The following is a 19,916-nucleotide window of genomic DNA, read 5'->3' on the forward strand; positions in this document are numbered from 1 at the left end:
ATTTTTAGTCTGTTGTAAACAATGAATTTCTCCAAAATAGCCTCCAACGTCATTGTTTGTATTTACCAGGTGAAGTGAATCCATTCAGGAAAATCAAGGGACACGCTGCAGAAAAAGAAAGAAGGAAATTTATGGCATTTTACCACAAAATTCAGACATTTCTGACTGATTTTTCTGCAGTAGATATCATGCAAACTTACTTGATGTTGCCGTTTCACAAATGAAGGTAATCAGGTTTTCTTTGATGGTGTCGAAAGCATCAAAGTCGTCCACAACGAAGACGTGTCTCTCGCTGGGTTTGCTGCCGATCTCCTGCAACTCCACGAAATCCACATCAGCAACACCGATGGAAAAAACACTGTAACCTGAAGACCAGACACACAAACAGTTAGAATACAAACCAACAGAAATACAGGATTTTTTTTTCCTATGATACTGTAGTATATTCTGGATCATTTTAGCACATTTGATTCTGGTTACCTGCGTGCTGCAGCTTGGCAGCGTTCTTCTTCACTTCGTCCTGAGAGCGTCCGTCAGTGATCGCCACGACCACCCTGGGGACGTTCCTCCTCATTCCATTTTCAATAGAAAAGGCCTTCTCATAGGTGTGTTTGAGAGCCACTCCTGTTCAACAGAAACAAATTGTGTCAGAAAAACTGGTCGACTTGCTGACTGTCTTTGTCACTGTGTCATGTGGTGTGTGACTGAACCTGTCTTGGTGTTTCCTCCTCTGTAGCGGATGTGATGAAGAGCAGACATGGCGATGCCTTTGTCTCGATAAGCATTCAGCCTGAACTCTGTCTTTGCGTCATCGCTGAACTGCACAAATGACACCTGTTGGGAAAGTCACATCACTGACATTAGCAACAAGTCAGGGCGGGTATGGTTACATGTAAAGCTCCAAATCACAATTTGTCCCACAAGGCTTTACCAGCAGTACAGAACAGGACAACCTGTAAACTTATAAACGCTTGATTTTAAAGGGGGAAAAAAACACACAAAAGTCGACTTTATCAGAGAAACCAAAGGAGAAACATGAGGAAAAGTAACAGGAAACATTCAACAAATGTCTTTTACACAGAGTGGACAGAAGTATCAGTACAAGAATTACTTTTCACACCAGAGAAAAAGGTAAAATATTTTTAAAAAAGTAAATAAGAGATATACAGAAAGATAGAAATACAACAAAATATAATACAAACAAAATGCAGTACGTATTTATGTGATAACCGAGACTAAGTGTATGAAGTGTTCTCATTGTCCACACTGAAATTATTTGTAGAAAGATGATAAAAACTGACGATTTCTTGATATTGACAAATCAATCCACTTATCCAACACTCTTGTGATCTAAGTTTTTGTATTATAATTGGACGGACTTCTAATTACTTTACTCTCGTATGGTTTGGCATCAACAGACTATTAACTATAGAAGTCAAAAGAACAGTTTGAAGTCAGCTACTTAATTATATTTCTGCAGGACGCAGTGGAAAAACATAATCGACAGGGTTAAAAACCTTTCATTTCATTTTCTTTACTCATCCTCTCATTTGTTCCTATTTATAAGTTCCCTTTTTATGTTTTGTTTACCTGCTGTGTTATTCTTGCTAGGGCTTTCTTGTTGTCGGATGTTCATGATTACCCTTGATTTAATCTTAATATTTGTACTGGGAAGGACTTTAATGAGCCCCTTGGTTCCTTCCTCTCCTGCACATCGACTGAGCTTTATTACTGTCTTTTAGCAGGATGTGTTCATTGTGTACATAAAAACAAAACATTTGCAGCATGATGTCAGAACACATCACTGTTTTGCTATTGGATCAGTGTTTTTAATACAAACCTGCATTCCTGAGGGACCAATCACATCAAAGGCACCGATCATGCCGTAGACGAAGTGCACGACTTTGGTGAAGCTCTCCTCGCCGATACTCCAGGATCCGTCGATGAGGAACACCACATCTGCTTTGGCACCTTTGCACACTGAAGGAAAGAAAACAAGTCAATATGGAACTTTTGAGTCCACGAGCCAGACCTCAGGGCAGCATCACAAACACCAGCAGAGAAAATGGCATCATCACACGGCATAATCATGGTTTGAGAGCTGGAGTGCATTAAGAAAGTCAGCTGAAAAGCGTGCAACAAACTAAACGATTGAGAAAAATGACGAGATGAGGACATGTATAGTAATTATGGGTTTCACCGATTAAAAAAAAAGTACTGGCAACACAAAACAAGCAACATTTGGTTACCAGAAGGTTTGAAAGTGAGCTCTTGTTAATGGGTTCCTCTCAGACCAAAACGAATCGGGCAGAAAGCTTCGAATAATCTTTGCCTTATGTGATGCAGCGCGCTTTGTAATCTCCTCTCTGCTTTCCTCACATTCAGAGATTTATAAACAAGTTTTACACAAAAACCATCGACACAAACAGATTCTTTGGACTGCTCTGTCTTCCTTTTTCAACACCTAAGTTGTTGGTTCTTAACGGCCGTGTTCCCCCTTCATGCGCCCCGCAGGGCCAGCAGCACATGTGGCGGCTATTAATCCACTGCTGGCACGAGTCGGATCCAGAAGGACTCAGTGCTCAAACCGCCGCCGAGGCCAAGACGCCGCATTGAGGAGTTTCCAATCAGAGCTGAGCTTGAATGAAAATAATCGATCCATTCAGTCCTGAGATGATCCATGTTTTCCTCAAAGACTGTTTAGGACCTTTGGGACAGCGAATGTGTCACTGCAGCATAATGAGTCCTGAGAGGATGCTCAACTTGCTCAATTCACCTCTCCACTTACTTTAGCTTGCACTGAAGCAGCAAACCCTCTATAACATCTGAATAAAGACTCTGTTTACATCTGAAATGAGAATTAGTCACCCCTTTTTGCAGGAAAAATCATGTGACTTTTATATCTATAGTTAATATTTTATTATTGTTGAAAGGGAGAACAGGAAGTCTTTTTAACTACTAACACACTAGCCAGCCGAGATCATGCCAGCACTCGTCAGTCACAGTCCTTGTACTGTTGTGTTGTATATAATTTCATTCAAAAAGGAGTTACTGCAGTGGGAAGCACTCTCTAAGCTACCCAGCATGCTAAGTCTCAATTAACTAGTAAATAAATCAGTAAATAGTCGATTAGCCAGCTAGTTAGCCCTGTTGCAAACAGCTAAGTCAATAACTTCACACAGTTTAAACAAAAGACATATTCGTATGACTGTTTCATGGCTGCAAACCGTGGCTTTTGTTTAACAGGGGTTAAATAAAACTGTTAAGCGAAGGCGGATTCCTTCAAGGTCAGCACTGTTGATGTTGTGCTGTTGGTCAAAAGCACAAATTTGGATGTCATAATGGTGATTCATTTAAACTTGCTGACTTCGCAGGCAGGTTCTTAAGAAGTTCACTGTGCTGCAGCTGACTATTTAGCTATCTGGCCAGCAAACCATGGACGTTTAATGAGAACTGGATACAGCATCACAGGCGAAACATAGCTCATTTCCTATGGAAGCTGCTCAGTGGCGCAGGAAGCCAAAAAACTCCTGGGTATGAATTAGATCTTCAGCATTGTGGGGCCCATAGGGCATGCACACTATAAACTTCCACCAGTCAAGCTGGTTAACTTTCGGTTTAGCCCTCTGCTAATTTGAACAGGGATAAAATGATATAATCGTGTGGCTCTTTCCAAATGATATCAGACTGAATGATCCAGTTGTTATAGTGAAACAAGTCATTTCACGGGTGTAGTGACTCTTCCTTCACAATGTAAACTCATGTGAAAAAGTCTTTTTGAGTCCCTGTGTGACACATGACTTTGTAATTACACAGTTTGGCCAAAATGTTGGCTTCAAAGACTGTTCACTTTTTTTGCTGCAAACTGACGTAAACGGTGTGCTTGTTCTTAGAGTATGTTATGTTTGTCTGTTTAGTCACTTGTTCACAGACAAAGTGCATGTTTATAGATGATAAGCAGACAAAAACTAGAATGTCTGATGTTTCTTTTATGTAGCCGGCTTCTGGCTCTCCATCATTCTGGCTCTCCGTCATTGCAACTGTCAGAGAACCATGACTTTGCCACTTTATACAGTAAAGTTTAAAAATAACATGATTTGATTGGCTGTCTGCACAGAGAGAAAAACAATTACATTTTGAGTGGTATATTCACAGACAGGGGGCGCTATCATGAAACCAAAAGCAAATATCAGTATGCTGTAGCATGTTCTATGAGACACTTACCTGCCCATGCTGGGGGGATGGTGGGTGGAGGTGTTGGTGTTGGTGGGAGTGTTGGAACTGGAGTTGGCTTCACCACTGTGAGAAACACAAACAGTTACAAAATTGTCATCAACATATTTGTAATAAATACCGAACAACAGTAAACATGTCATATGATGAAGTCATTGTTTTGGATCAGTCCAGTGAGGTGATGTCACTGAGTCATGCTCCACATCTCAGACACATTCAGACACATCAGCGTTTGACTGAGTCTGCTGGAAACACAGAGCCTGTTATCATCTTTTCCTTTATAAATCTGAGGTGCCAGGTTCTGGAGGGGATTTTATTTCTGTTGTTCCATCAGTGATGTGAAGGTTTATGTTAAACAACACTCAGAACATAAACACCTCACTACATCTGAAAAGTTACAACAGCATGTATGTGTGTGTGTGTGTGTGTGTGTGTGTGTGTGTGTGTGTGTAATAACTTAAACATGTCCAGTCTGAATTTGATTAAATGTTTGATACGAAAACATAAATATATATACACTGCTCTATGTGATGAGAAAAATATAACAATCAAGATAAAATAATCTGCCATTTGTGTTTGCATTTGTATATAAAAACAAATGCAAATTTTCATTGATTTCAGATGTTGTTTATCCTGCATTATACAGCACATACATCTCCTATAGTGTCGTTTTAATAGTGATCTCACTGGGTTGGATCATTGGTGTCTGAGATTTCACAGCAAACATGACTTCTCCTACAATTAGGCAGACTTGTGTTCAGCTACGAACAGTTTTAATGCACCTTCTCTCTCCAGTCTGAACAGATATATTCAGTTGGTGAAGATTCAAATGACAACTTTAACAACAACTTTACTTCCAGTTGCAGCACTCACATGTTCTCTCCTTGGTGCTGACTCCTGGACCTTCCAGATTCGGGGTCTGAACGAAGACGGTGGCGGTGTACAGAGCGTCAGGAGAAAGTCCATCAAAGCAGTACTGAGGCACTCCAGCAGGGATGGTGATCTCATGCTGTCCTTTACTGGAGGCTGCAGACGAAGGAAACATGAAGATCTTAACTCACAAATTGTAAGAGTAAAAGCTTCATCAGAAGCAATGGGACACTTTTTCTGCCGATCTTTGACTTCCTCCGACACTTTGTTTATTTGAAGACATTCCTTTTCAGTCAAACAGATGAAAATCTGTTATCCAAACACTATTTCACACTTTGTGAGCATGCACAGCCACTTAATTAAGTCAAAGATGTTCTATCAAAGGGGAAGATGCTCCTCTCTCTCCACCTTTGACTGGTTGTTAAGTATTTGCTCGAACTTTCAAGGGAAACCATCTTTGACCAAGTGATGTTACTGATTTTGGGTGGATAAATAGAAAGTTTGAAAAACACAAAAATCAAGTCTGCACATGAGGTTATACTCCCATACTTCCACATTTATTAAGGCCTATGTATGAAGCATCACAAATGGAGGTAAGAAATGTTTCTGGGAGCTTATATAGTATGCAGACTCAATTTCTTTTATTTTTCATTTTTACGTCTGCTTGGATTTTCTAAACAAACTGTTACTTTTGTACCAAATCAAAAAGAGTAAGCCAATGAAGACTTGCTAGCAGTACTTGTACTAAAAACAAGACACCTTATTTGATCCCTTATTGTTCATTTAAACATTTTCATGGGACTCAACGATCAGCTTGATCACACTCAAAGGGAACAGCTGACTCATGTATTGTCACTGAAGCCACTGAGGAGCTCCAGAGTTCGTCCTGGATGGCTGGCCTTGTAAACCACACCCAATGGGTTTTATATACTCTTTTAGCCCTGAATCAGCATGAGAGACTAATCTAAGTGTTGAAAGCTAAAATATTTAATCATTATACGCATCTCCAGGGGTGTTATAGCACTGATAATTACTTCCCCAGTTGGGGAACATTTCTGGATTTTATAACTAACAACTGGGCCTGCTGGCTGATATTGTTGGCAACTTCAGCCTGTATTTCTGCTTCACAAATGATGTAAAAAGGTTTTATTTTATAGCATTTTACGGTTTCTGTGTTCCTAAAGTCTATATGTTTGGATTTTTAGATTTATTGAGAAACGCTTGGTTTATTTTATGAAGAATAAGGACAACTAGGTTTTAAATCTTCAGGGTTTCCCTGAAACATTTAAACAGGAACTTCATTTCTTTTCAACCAGCTTTGTATAACTACAATTTTGAATGCATGTGCAACTGAACAATGGTAACACAAAATCACACAAATCATATACTGTTTAGCTGCAATAGAGGAAATCTATACATTCTGTTTTTTGTAGGTTTTCTACATTCTGAGCAAAAAGGGAATACCACAGCCCCTTTCTCTCATTGTCACTCTCTCATTATGTATCACAAATGTCATAGACAGCCCTGTTTCAGGCAAGTTCCATATTTCCTGTGGTGAAATACTTCTTTAAAACAAAACTTTTACGTGAAAAGTTGCATTTCTCCTCCAGTCAATTCCAACCAGTAGAGAGCTCAGACAAAAAGAACAAATACTGAAATATTAAAAATATTCTAACTTTGGAGAAAAGTATGTGTATATATGTGACTCATATATATTTTTTCAAGACCTTTAAGTTGCGTCTCCGAATTGCTTTTTTGATTTGTTTTGTCTGATGGGTTGAGAAGCACTTCTCTTACTGTTGTTTAAAAGTTAAAACGACCTTACTTTTGTCTATGGTGAAAATGTCACTACATTTGTGTCCGTTAAGTATTTTTGACCTTTCGGACTTTTGAATTTGTAGTTCTGTCTGTGTCTCTGTATCTTCTGTTTTGTTACTAAAGAAGGAAAATAAAAGATCAGTTAATGCTGCTTAAATTCTACAAAAGCTCTCATCCATCTCAACGTCTGTGTGATAAATAAATCCAACAACTGACAGCCCCAGTGAAATGTTTACACTCTGCATGGCTGGTCAGGGATTTATTGACAACACGGTTTCCTATTTACACTCTGCGTTCTAGTTAAGCACAAACAAACAAAGCTTGTTTATTGCAGAGACAGCTGCCACGGATGATGATCGCTACTCCTCAGTGTCCTGAACTAAAGTTAGCAGGATTTCATCATCCTGTGTCACATGACAGAACCCAGCAGCTCGGTGGTGATGCAACGCTTTGAGAATGAGCTCCGTAACATCAACAAGTTATGATCGAGGTCACATCATATGAATCGTTTTTTGGAAACACACACTCCAAAACAGTGGCCCTCATCGCTCAAGATTGATGATACAGAGAGTGGTGTTGACAAAATCTAATCCCTAAGACATCTCAGCTGCATATCACATCAGTCTGAGTCTTACAAACTGGCAGCCACGTGTTCTTCTTCTCACCAGTGTTTCCATGGATTTAAACTCTGGAGGAGATACCAGTGGAAAAGACCTCTGCTCACAGTTTTTCCACTTACTCATCTCACCACCTTTTCCAACCGCTGTTTGCATTTCCATTTGAGAACAAACAGTTGACTGGTTTGTTGACTTGAGAGGAACGTCTGCTGCTTCAGATTCTCACTCATCCACCGTTGGTGGTTTACCCGCCATCTGTCTCATGCTATTTGTTCTGGCATCACAAACGGCTAATAACTACCATATAGATATTCAAAGATGGAGGCTCCATTCCTGTTTTTTCCTGCTCTTTAACTGCTAACCCGTGTCAGTGTGCGAATACAAACCAGATGGCACTCAAAGACCCTGCAGTAATTGAAAAGGATATGATCCTTGCAGACTGAGACACAATTAAAGCTTGGTGGTCGGACACTTTCAATACAGGCCAAAACTTGCATCCTGCTTCGAGTAATAATCACAAAGAGGAGGCCTGAAGATAAACAGAGTCTGAGACGTGATCCCTTCACAGTCTGCTTAAAGCTGTGACAGATCTGTAGCATCCATGGAGGCAGAGATTACATCATGTGGAGATACATCTGCAAACATTACAGCATGTATCACCTCAAAAAAGTCACCCCCGATCAAGATCTAACTGCTAAAGAGGGCCGCACCACCGTCATCAGGTGCACAGATGAATCTGATATGTCTACAGTAGGCCGAAGTATTGGTAAGGACAGTTGATGAAATGCTTTACAAGAAATTTTAGGGGCTGTCCAGGTTCCTGTAATCTATCAAAGTGGAACTAAAGGAGCATTGACACATAAAATTACAATTTGCTTATCAGATAATCGTTGTATTGTTGGTTGTTTATAAAGTGAAACGTCAAACACTTGTTGGTTCCAGCTTCATGAAAGTGAGAAATTGTGACGTTCGTCTGACCAACAGTCAAAGAAAATAAAACAATAGTTGAAGTTGGGCGACTTACGGTCCACAGGGTTGAGTTTGATGCGGTACGATGTTGCCGCCCTGTGAGGAGCCCACTTGATGCAGAACTTGTCATGGTCAACATTGTACGTCTCGATGTTGGTCACGTTCAGGTAGACTGAGGAGAGAAAGTCACATTTCAGCAAATCAAACATAAAAAAGTAGAGGTGGATTGATTTCTCAATTATAAGATGCATCACGATGAGGACGTGGAAGATTCTGCATCAACACAGAGATGCTATGAATTTTGGGTGGACGTTTGGCTAACGTTACTTATGTAGTAGGTATGTTGGAGGGAGGCAGAGATCTGCAGTGAGTAATAATAAAAACTATTAGAGTATTTTTTAAAGAGACATCTTGGGGTACATGTTGGATTTTATGAACTTACCGGGAAGCACAAAGTGGATGCCATTTTCACCTGGAGCTAACATCTGCAGCCATAAATAATAACTAAATAATAACTGTTACAGCATGGATAAATGTTTCGTTTTTGTAATGTTTACGTATTGAAAATATGCATCCTTTATTTTGTAGACTGCTGTAGTCTGATTATTAGAAAGTCTTTCTGAATAAAAGGGGAATTTAAATGATGAAAAGTAGCCGTGCACAGTAATATAGATAATTGAGGAGGCCGTACACTGAGATGCATCGCAATGCATCAAGAATTATTTTGCATTAGAATCGTAGACAGCTGAATCTTAAATCGACTCATGAGGCCAGTGAAGATTCACATCTCTAATCAAAAGAGAGAAGATTCAGAGTTGGAACAACATGTGAATTCTTGTGCAAATACATTGTTTAAATGTGGCACTTGAACTTGAACTTTACATGACACAAGTGTTAGGAACACCTGGGAAGTAAAATAATGCTAATCCTAGACCATGAAAAGACATTTTTAAAAAGGTCAGGTATGGCCTAGTTACATAAGTAAAAATTCCTCTTTTCCTGAGTGGTACGTGTCAAAGCAGATCGTTTCAGAGGTTAACCTTATGAAAACAGACCTCCTGTGGGAAACCCTCAAAGAGAGTCAGCAGTTTTGAGCAAAGTGTATTGTGTAGTTTTGATACCAATGAAGGCACTGTGGAAATATTTGTATTGCAGATAAAAAGCCTTTGTTCTCTGCTCATAAAAATTTGTATATCTAAAAAAAAACCTAAAATATGTGCAGAGTTCAAATAAGTTATGGAATGGCAAGAAATATTTCGCCCATGTTTCCATATTTAGAAATCTTTTGTATCAATATGTTCTGTGTTTTTTAAAAGTAAAATCTAATGGAAATACATGTCGAAACATTATTTTTACATAATTCATTATTTATTATGGTTTATGACTTACATAACCTTTTAGCTTAGGTCGTACAGATTTTTGGGAAAAAATAATCCAAGAAATGACATCACAATAAGCAAAAATACCAATGAAGGCACTGAGGGACCATTTTTGTTGCAGAGTTCAAAGGGATAAGATACCTTCACTGCTGCTGCTCCAATACAGTGGAGGGGAAAGACATTTTTAACTAGGGTAACTAGGAGACTTTTTCAAATTTACATTTTAATACATTCCAACCATTTCTGTCATGTTTTAATGCACAAAAAAAACAGAGCTGATCCCAAGTCATTTGAGTCAAGTTTTGAGTCCTGAGAGTCCAAGTCACAAATCTTCAGAAGAAAATTGCAGGTCTGTTCGGTCTCTGAATGCATAGCACATTCTTTGTACCAACAGTGTTTTTAAGAAGCTTAGACAAACTGATTTGAAAGATTCCTCTAGGTTAGAAACTGAGATTTTTTGCTTTCAAGACAAGTTACTTCTTTATGCCTTAAATAAGTCTTAAATAAGTGAAAGTTAATGAAATTCCCTTTAACGTCACTGTAGTTGGTGGAAGGAACATTAGTAGTGGAGATCTCAAAATCTGAGCAAAACCATGACAAGATCATAAGTACAGGAAAACTATCTGCACGGCTTAATGTCACTAGGTTTAAATGTGTTGTGATTTAAAGAACTGATTGTATTCTTGACAGCATTTGTACTTACGTGTTGTTCCCTGTCCATCAAGTGGTGTGCTCGAGCCCCCGGTGTACTGAGCCACCACATCGACATCGTAGGTGGTTCCAGGCTGCAGGTTGTGCAGAGTGTAGGAGGACACGTCACCCACAAAGAGGTCTATGGGCTGTTCCGGGCTTCCTGGAAGGCAATAGCACACAAATTAAAAGAGAGAAAGTTCAGGACTGAATCATGTGTAATTACTGTCATTGTGTAACCAAACCAAACACTTTCACTCACATCAGAGTCAGAAAACAAACATCAGAGAGTGTCTGAAGAGAGAGCAGCTATCTGGGAAGCATTTTACAGATGGTGACTCACAGCAGAGGCCAAGTTCAACATCGAACCAGTCGAGCACAAATTCTTCACAAAATGAGTGAAAATTAAGATTGAAGGAATTCGAGCAGTTCCATCTCAAGGGACACTTACTAGCTTTGTTCTGAGTATGACATGGTCTTCAACCAAGACCTAGACGTCCACTTATCCATCTATGGTTAAAAATAGCTATTGTTCTAAAATGTTTAACAACTTTTGAACTGCTATGCTTCTCATCTTATGTTTGTGGTATAACACATCTTCTGAGTTTACACAATCAAATTCAATCTCAGACAAAGCAAATGTAAAATTTAGACTTTAAGACTTGAGGCTCTCTTGAATCAAATGATGAATGACACTTGATGCTGACTGATAGCATAGGGTAGAAAAACAAAATAGTCAAATGCCCACATATTGTTCTAGGTCTTTTAGGGTACATTTCTAGAGAAGAAAGAAGAACACAGACATTTAAACAAAAATCTAAATACATTTTAATTAAAAATTAAATCCTCATTCATAGAATGTGACCAGACAACAGCAGCGCGACATAAAGACCAGCGTACACTGTGTAAAATTGTTAATGTGACCTTACCTGTAGGAGTGTATCTCAGTCTGTATCCCTGGACAGGAGCTGCCACCGGGTCCCAGGCCACTCTGAATCTGGTGTACCACTCGTCAGAGATCCGGAGGTTTCTGGGACTCAACAGGCCGACTGTGACAAGGAGGAGAAACGAGTCAATGACTACAACAATCTGTCTGAGCAGCCTGAGGAAACAACATGGCTGCAAGTCCATTTAACTAGAGGTGAAGAAAACTTTCCAAATCTTGAGATCTTCTTCACAGACATAAAACTGTATTCATCTTACAAGTTTCAGCTGTTTTGTCTCATCGATATCACCAAAATTATGATTAAAATGTTTACGTTTTTAAATTGTGTTATTAATGATTTTGCCTTTTTTTTTTTTTGACACGGCAAAAGGGGGAAAAAAATACTTGACAAATGTGAGACAAACACATTTTTATGTCCTTAAGAAACAATCAACTGACACCTGTCTGTCCTGTTTCAAAGTCATACTTATAACTTTGTTAAATTAAGTGAGATTTTCACAAAAAACCTCAACACTAAAACACTCCCTGGGTAAACATTTCTGCCTCCTCAGTTGTGATTCACTGCTAATTGACTTCCCTTACATCCGTTTATGAAATTCATTATATGTGATACACGTGTTTACATTTGAGACTTTACTCAGATTTGTTCAGCTGCTGTGCTCAGACTTGGATGGATGCCTGAAAAGTGCCTGACACACACATACACACAGACACAAACATCTTCAAGTTTCTGTATAACTAATGCTACTGCTCACCAGTAAAGTGCTCTCTGGTTCAGCTCCTGTGAGACTCAAGTGGTCCGAACATGTAACGTTAACACATTTTGGCATTGTTGACTAATGTATGTCTACTGTATTTATTTTCACTGTACAGACTCTCAGTGTAGCGCTGCGAGCTGTTCAGCTAAGTGGGAGCGAGCTGTAACACAAAGTTCACCGGTTCTATCCCTGCAGTAATTGTGTGACCACAGCAAGATACTGATACAGATGCAGGCTGAGAGATCTCATGTCTTACTGCTTTCATGTTTACTGCAAATGTCAGACTGTGAGCAGAGCAACTTCTTTTTCTGTTCAGACTTAATGTGAGTTTCTGTTTTCTGAGAAATTTTATTCACAGAAAAAACACCATTCTTGAAGTCCACTAACAATCCTTTAGGTATCAAATTCTTCGCTCGAAAAAACATTTTCTCCACAGCAGCTAAATGCACCACTTCTGTGTTGCACAATCACCTTCTCATAGCTTCAATGCTTTACTTAAGTTGCGTATTTGTGGTCACTGACTGTTTGTAACATACTGCTCACATGGTTTAATGGTGGAAGAGTGAGTTATGCTGCAGGAGAAATTTAAGACATTTTTGTTTTGTGACTTTTTTCTTGAAATTGATGGATTTTCACTGGAGTTTTCTTTCTAAGTGCTAATAGACCAGCATAGTCTTTACAGTCAACTTCCTGGAAGATCCTGAAAGAATCAAATAAAACTGGCAATTTTTCTGCTGCTTGACTTTTTTTTTAGACACATAAATCTGATTTCTTAAACCTTCTTTTTGCCCATCTATAGCACACAGTATGAAGCCATGATTCAAGCTGAAATCTTTAACTTCCAACACATTATCACCTTTTCCAGTGAAAGTTTGCATGTTTTTTTATAGTAGAAGATTGTGAGAAACCTGCTGTTGGATCAAATTATCTACTTCAAGTCTTTATCTGTTACGCATATAACTATAGTGAATGTTTATTAGGCTCAGAGCACTGCCAAAACACAAAAGACATTGGACTAAGGCTGCTCTCAGACATGGTATGATAGTACTGAACTTGACCTGTTTTGGCTCGACACACAGTCGACCTGAAAAGATGTTGCTACTTAAGGTTTTTCAGAGAGAGCAGAGCTTCTGCTGTAACTGCTAAAAAAAACCTGAACTGGTGTTAACCTGTGGATGCCTCACCTGTACGACCATTCCCATTGAGGTTCCCTCCAGGGCCCTCTGCGTAGACGGCCTCTATAGTGATGTTGTACGGGGTGTCGGGGATCAGATTCTGCAGCCTGGCGTTGTTTCTGTTTCCTGGAACCACAGTCTGAGGATCATAACACCACAGAGTCAGAGGTTTCCAGACACCAAGGAGTGTTTTTACATTCACATTTTATCCAGAAAAGAGAGAAATTGATGTGCTGACGCTCTCTGGTCTGTTTGGGTGTGTTGTTGTTTGCACCTCTGCTGCAGGATCATGATTGGTAGGCGGGGCTGTTCATTAAGGCTGATTGGGATGGGATCGGGATGCCACTCCCACTGTTTTGGAGCGTCAGTGGACAGTTGGCTGACTGAGCTCACCTGGACTCTTAGGCTATAAAAGCTGAAATGTTTCTCTCTTCTCTAGCTTCCATCATTGTTTTTTGGTTTGTCTTATGATTTGTGTGTACCTTACTTTTAATAAGTTGTTCTTGTTTCGTGTAAAATATCATGCATGTTCTCCCTCCTTGTCAAATTTCCTGAGCCAGTTTATGACACAAGTCACTCTAAAATCTCCCACACCAGCCATTTTAGAGAGACTCTTAATGAGTCCTGTTTGGTTTCTTTTCTTACCAACATTCAAACACATCCACAATTCTATTTCTCTCGCTGGTTTATCTGGACACTTTCATGTGAATCTACATGCAAATGAATATGTTGCTGTGAGTTTTTACCCCAGTGTGAATTGGTTTCCATTTGTTCAGCAGACTAATCTCTATTAAACAGAATGGAATCATTTCTCTGGTGTCCTGAAGCAGAAAATTACAGTTCACTTGGCTCATGGAAGCTGTGTACAAACACAAACCTTCTCCATCAGCCGCAGATGCGAAATTATCATAAGTGCGTGTAATATAAATGGTTAGTTCCCCAACAATCCCAGTCCGGAGAACTCCTTTCATCGCTGTCCCTCCGCTGCAGTTAGCTGACTCATTCAGAACAGGTGCTTCGCTAACAAGACAAGGGGGAGCACAGCTGGGCCGACTCCGCCCTCCACCACCGCTCCAACTCATTATTTAAGACTATTAATAATGTAAATATGGCACAAATTACAGTGTTTGTTTAACAGAGCCTGTAATTACTCTCACTAATCTGTGATTTATAACCTGAATGAGCCAAGGGAATCCTGAGATCTGACTTCACCACATTGTTTGCAGAGAACATCACGGCAAATGATGAACAGCAAGAGTTTATCAAGAGTTTATCTTAAACAAAAACACATCATCACCTGAAATCAATCTCTTTTTAATGCTAAATGCAGAGTGTCGAGTGGACAAAATGAGTTTGAGATTTTTAAATGTGATGCATTTTCTTTCCTTTTTTATCTTCTTTCAAAAGTTTCATCTTCAAGTGGGAAATGAACTGCAAATAATTTTGGTCATATTTTTGAGTTTTTTGTGTCTTTTATTTGTGCTCTTAGTTTCTTGTCTTAAGAATTTATAGGTTTAAAGTTACGTCTTCATTGGCACAACACAGCATAAAGTGCTTCCAGATTCAATGCTTTATCTCTGTGTTGATGCAATATGGTGATGTCATTTTGGCTACTGTGATTGGTGCAAATGAGCCTTGAGGTGTCACAGTGTACTTACATATTCAGTGATGGGGTCTCCGGTCATGGGGGCGTAGCCGATCCTGTACTGCCTCACAGGACCCTCTGCATGGTCCCAACCGATGGTGAGGGTGGTGGTGGTGGCGTCAAACACACGCATGTTCCTGGGACCAGTGCGTGGCACTGCAGCAGAAACACACACAATGGGTTATCTCATGCAACAACACACTTACTGTATACAACACTGTGAATTTCTGCACACCACAATATAGTATGTTACAAGGCACTGAATCTGGTGCTTAGCAAATCCATCTATGGGGTTAGCATAATTTATTTTCAGTTTCTTTAAAAAGAATTTCATGGTTGAAAAAAATTAAATTGAGACAGACTGAGAGATCTAAATTCATTTTGACAGATGACTGCTATAACGTACACTTTTTGACCTTTCCTCCCTATACATGAACACAAATATCTGAACTTTCTCCTCCTCACATTTTCATAAAAGGCTTGTTACTTTAGTTTGATGCATTTGAGAAGGAAAAGGCGTGTTAGTGTCTCGTATCTGCAGAGACCCTGCAGCCCTCTGCCTGGATTTTCTTATTTTCTCACTTTGTTGCTGCTTGGGACGCTTTACCAACCCAAAATGTGGCTATTTGACGTCCTGGGAATGAGACTCAACAATCAACTATCTTTGTGGTGTGTTTAGGACCAGCTGGGACAAATCCTACTGATTCTACCTTTAAGTTTAATAGTCTTGTTTTGGTGAGCTTCGGTTAGCTTTGACCAGAAATGGCAAATGGTAGAAATGTCCTTCAGAGGGAGACTTTTTACTTGATACTCTGAGTACATTTCAGAGCCTTTACTTCATTACTTTTACTTGAGTAAAGAAGTTGAATCAGTACTTCTACTGGAGGAAAGAATGAGTGGACTTTTGCTACCTCTGCTATTTTGCAGTATTGGAAAGTTGATTGGTTCAACACCAACTCATTAAGTGCCACTCATGATAAGATATAAAAGTCTATTTAGAGAAACCAGTCACATTGATGACTCACCTCTTAAACATCCATGCACATGACTCAATGCAGATGTAAACAGTGGTCAGCATGAGTCAGTTATTTGATAAAACATTGTATGTATACAGTGTAAGCTCGTGAGATTGTTGGACTTACGTGTTTTGCCGTTGCTTTTGGCGGGCGATCCCTCTCCATCGGCGTACAGAGGCGAGACAGTGACTGAGTAGGGAGTGTCCGGGATCAGGTTGTCCAGGAAGGCATTGTTAATATTTCCTGGAACCAGGATCTTTATGGAGAGGAAAGCCAAGGGTGAAAAAAATATATAGACCTCATCCTTATCAGGACAGCCTATTCAAATGAGCCTTTGCAGGCATTACATAAAGGTCTGGCAGTGATAATGTACATTATGACCTCACTGCTCATCCCACATCGAGTTATCTCCCTGAGCACCCTGCTGCCAAAGTTTTCCTGAAACACTAACAAAGTCCTGGGAGGTTAGATGCCAAACAAATCATTCATTCAGTAAATGGACTGACGGATAAACAGTTTCTGCTACGAAGCGGCTGGAGAGTGCGGAGTCTGTCAGCAACTCAGAGCAGGCTCAAACGTGCAGCGCAACGTATTTTCTAACAACAACGATGACTGCAGACCGTCACTTGTCACTGGGATTATCACGGCATCTATCCTGTGCCACAAAAACCCAAACCCTTACATCATGGGAAACAAATCTGCTGGTTGAACTCCACCCCCATCTACAGCTTTTGTTTTGGTTAAAGTTAAATATCTCCACGGGTTTTTGACCCAGAGCTTCTGGAACATGGGACCATGAAGCAGGTTCCTCAGTGATGATGTGGTTGAGATCCCACAACTGGAAGCACACATACGCCTGCTGGCCTGGGGTCAAATCCCTCCAGTCAACTCAACAGTAAGGCTAATGGATTGGCTGTGGTCCTTTCAAAACAAAGTGAATTACGTTAGACTGGAGGTGCAGTCATACAGTCATTTCCTGAAGGCAGAGCTGCTCTCGGGGGCTGAGATGAAGCTCACTGGTTGAAGTTTGGAGCCAAAGAATCCCATTTCTTCTGGGTAATTAATTAGCTTTTAAGAGGCATTGTGATTACTGTGTTAAAGAGTCGACTTGCAGGGTCCACTGATTTCCACGATTAAGTACATACTTACTAAAAGCTCCAAGTTAAGCTGTAATGTTTGCTTAAGTAGGCCTACAACACTGATTGTTGGTACACAACTACTTATACTGCCTGTAATTTTGCATTTTAATGGAAAAGTTTGTCCTGAGGCAAGCACAAAGTCAAGACCCACATGTCTCATGTCGGGCAAGAAACTCCCAAAACATGGAACAAGTGAAGACCAAAAAATTCCAAGGCAAGACCTGCAAGCCCCGGGCCCAAAGCCATATCAAGACCATCCAATCCTATGTCAAGACCAACAACTCCTGAGTAAAGGCCAAAAACTTCCAAGCCAAGAACCAAGGCAAGACAGAAGAATCTAAAGAAAGACGAAAAAATCGCCAGTCAAGAACAAAGTCAAGAATAAAAGTCCTTATGTCAAGACCAAAAAGGCTCAGGTCAAGACCCACAAGTCTTAAGTTAGGACTAACAAGCCCCACATTAGGGACCTACTGAAAAGTTTAGGAGTACCACTTAAATCTCCACCCTAACTTTTGATCTTATTTGACTGATAAAACCTTCAATTGATAACCAAATGATAACATGATATATGATGATTCTAAAAATCTAAATCACAGGGTGTGTATATTTGCAAGTCGCACTGGTGCTCCTTATTATTAAATTTAGTCGCATTGTCTCAAAAAATGGTCTGAAGCCCTGGACACTAGAATTTCAATGAAGGCAGCATAACATTGGACTGAAGCCCAGTGGAAAAGACGGGTTAAAAGATGCTTGTATTATAAAGCCTGGTGCTTTGTTGGTACATGCTAAGGTTAGCTAGTTAGCCTAGCTGACCCCTCATCTGTGATCACGATTCTTTGGGTTGCACTTTCCTTGAGTAATTTTAGAATGAGGGTAAGCTGAGGAATGTGGCTTGGGCAATAGAATCATTGCCTCTAGCTGTTTGTTTTGTACTGTTTGTAGGTTTACTTTGTCTTATCATCCAGCATCAACGTTAGACCTCACTGATGATCTTGTGTCTGAATGGGAGCAAACACCCTGCAGTCATGTTGTAAAATCTGATGGGAAGACTGAAACCAGGAGAGTGGAGGCTGTTATAGTACACTAATTAGCATTGTTTTGGAATTGCAAGTTTAGCTATCACATGTGGGTCTTTTATTACAGTTTCACAATTAACTCCTCTTTAGATTAATATGCTTACAGGGACTAAATTCTGCTCTGTTACTTAAAATGAGGCCAGTTTGAGCGGAATTATACTGACTTATTCATCGGGAAATTGATAAATCTTTTTATTTCAGAGCTAATCTTTGTTTTTTCTGTGTCTCTGTCTCTTTGCCAAACAACTTCCTCTCAGACCAAACACAATCAAAGTTAATTAATATGAAGTGAAAATAGATAGAGGAAATGATGACCACATAATAGATAACAAACCCCTCAGTGTGGTAACTACAGGGGCTAATAAACTGTAAAGCACTTCACAGCATCATCAAAGCAGATCTTAATCATCAAAACAGCCTAATTAGATTACAACCTTATGGCCCCAAAAACTTCAACCATTGCAGCTTTCACTGATGTCAGTCACAGATGTGTGTACTGAGCAATATTTCTCAACTTCAGTCATAGAGTTCAAACTCTTTCTGGGGAAATAAAGCCCCCTCTTCTCTCCCTGTGATCCAGATCACTGGTGCGTGAAATCAGTGCTGATGGAAAAAATAAAAAAAAACTGACCAGTCATGAATTCCATATTTAAAAGCATCGCTGTAATAACTGCCGCTCAAACATCTGTGCAACATCAACACGAACACTTAGTGAAATAAATGGGAAAGACCAAAAAGGACCACCTGTTGCTTCCATGAAATAGACAGAGTCAGTGAAAGCTATGACCCATCATTGATTTCACTGGTTTAATCAGACGTGGAGAAGGAGAGATAAAACTGATTTAAACTCTCAGCCGACCGAAGTAGATGCATGTGGTGAGTTTAGAAACATTGTATAATCAACACTCAAGTCCCAAAAATTCAAAGTCAGGACAAACAAGTCTTGAGTGAAGAACCAAGTCAAGACCAAAAAGTCAGAAGTCAGGACAACAAAGCCTCAAGTCAAAAACCAACTTTAGACTTACAAGTCTCCCGTCAGGAGCAAAGACTCCTAAGTCAAGGACCATGTCAAGAACAACAAGTGCCAAGTCAAGAACAGAAGTCCTTAAGTCAAAAAATAGGTTAAGTCATACAAACCCCAAGTCAAGACCAAAAAAGCCCCATGTCAAAACCAACAAATCCTAAGACCTGCAGGTCCCTGGTGAAAAGCCATGTCAAGACAAATAACTCCCAGGCTAAGGCCTAAATCAAAGCCTCAAAGTCTCAACTTAAATACCCTTCACCAAATCAAGTACAGAGTTTTTACAGCTGAATGTGATAATGTGAGCTATCATCAGTTTTCCATCTGCTGGTCTGCACTGACATGTCTGATTTTCTGCTTGTCTGACTTTCTGGGAGGATATCATGTTATTCCGCTTCAAAAGGCTGAAGTGTAGATGAAGTCATGAGTCATTTGTGATAAAGTAAGTGACTTAAATATCCACCTGTGCTAAAATTCATCTCATTTAGCAGATTTTAAAACTTGGTTGTTGTCTGTAATTACATCTAAAACAATTGCTTACTTAATCAGTAATTAATCAGTTTC

The 19,916-nt window shown here is 39.7% G+C and overlaps 1 protein-coding gene across 6 annotated transcripts in view; it reads right to left on the minus strand.

Annotated features, from left to right (window-relative positions):
- col12a1b (collagen, type XII, alpha 1b) overlaps positions 1-19,916 on the minus strand; it is a 151,583-nt gene that overhangs the window by 37,613 nt on the left and 94,054 nt on the right. For all 6 annotated transcript variants that reach the window (XM_084377842.1, XM_084377841.1, XM_084377840.1 and 3 more), the window contains 13 exons: positions 16,243-16,372; positions 15,114-15,256; positions 13,465-13,594; positions 11,506-11,625; positions 10,590-10,739; positions 8,563-8,679; positions 5,107-5,259; positions 4,225-4,299; positions 1,841-1,980; positions 711-834; positions 481-624; positions 201-365; positions 67-105 (listed from right to left, as the gene is read on the minus strand). In XM_084377842.1, the coding sequence (XP_084233968.1) occupies positions 67-105; positions 201-365; positions 481-624; positions 711-834; positions 1,841-1,980; positions 4,225-4,299; positions 5,107-5,259; positions 8,563-8,679; positions 10,590-10,739; positions 11,506-11,625; positions 13,465-13,594; positions 15,114-15,256; positions 16,243-16,372 (1,630 nt within the window). The remainder of the gene's footprint in view (positions 1-66; positions 106-200; positions 366-480; positions 625-710; positions 835-1,840; positions 1,981-4,224; positions 4,300-5,106; positions 5,260-8,562; positions 8,680-10,589; positions 10,740-11,505; positions 11,626-13,464; positions 13,595-15,113; positions 15,257-16,242; positions 16,373-19,916) is intronic.

The sequence above is a fragment of the Pagrus pagrus genome (assembly GCF_965226575.1).
Source record: "Pagrus pagrus genome assembly, chromosome: 16".
NCBI classification, from domain to species: Eukaryota; Metazoa; Chordata; class Actinopteri; order Spariformes; family Sparidae; genus Pagrus; species Pagrus pagrus.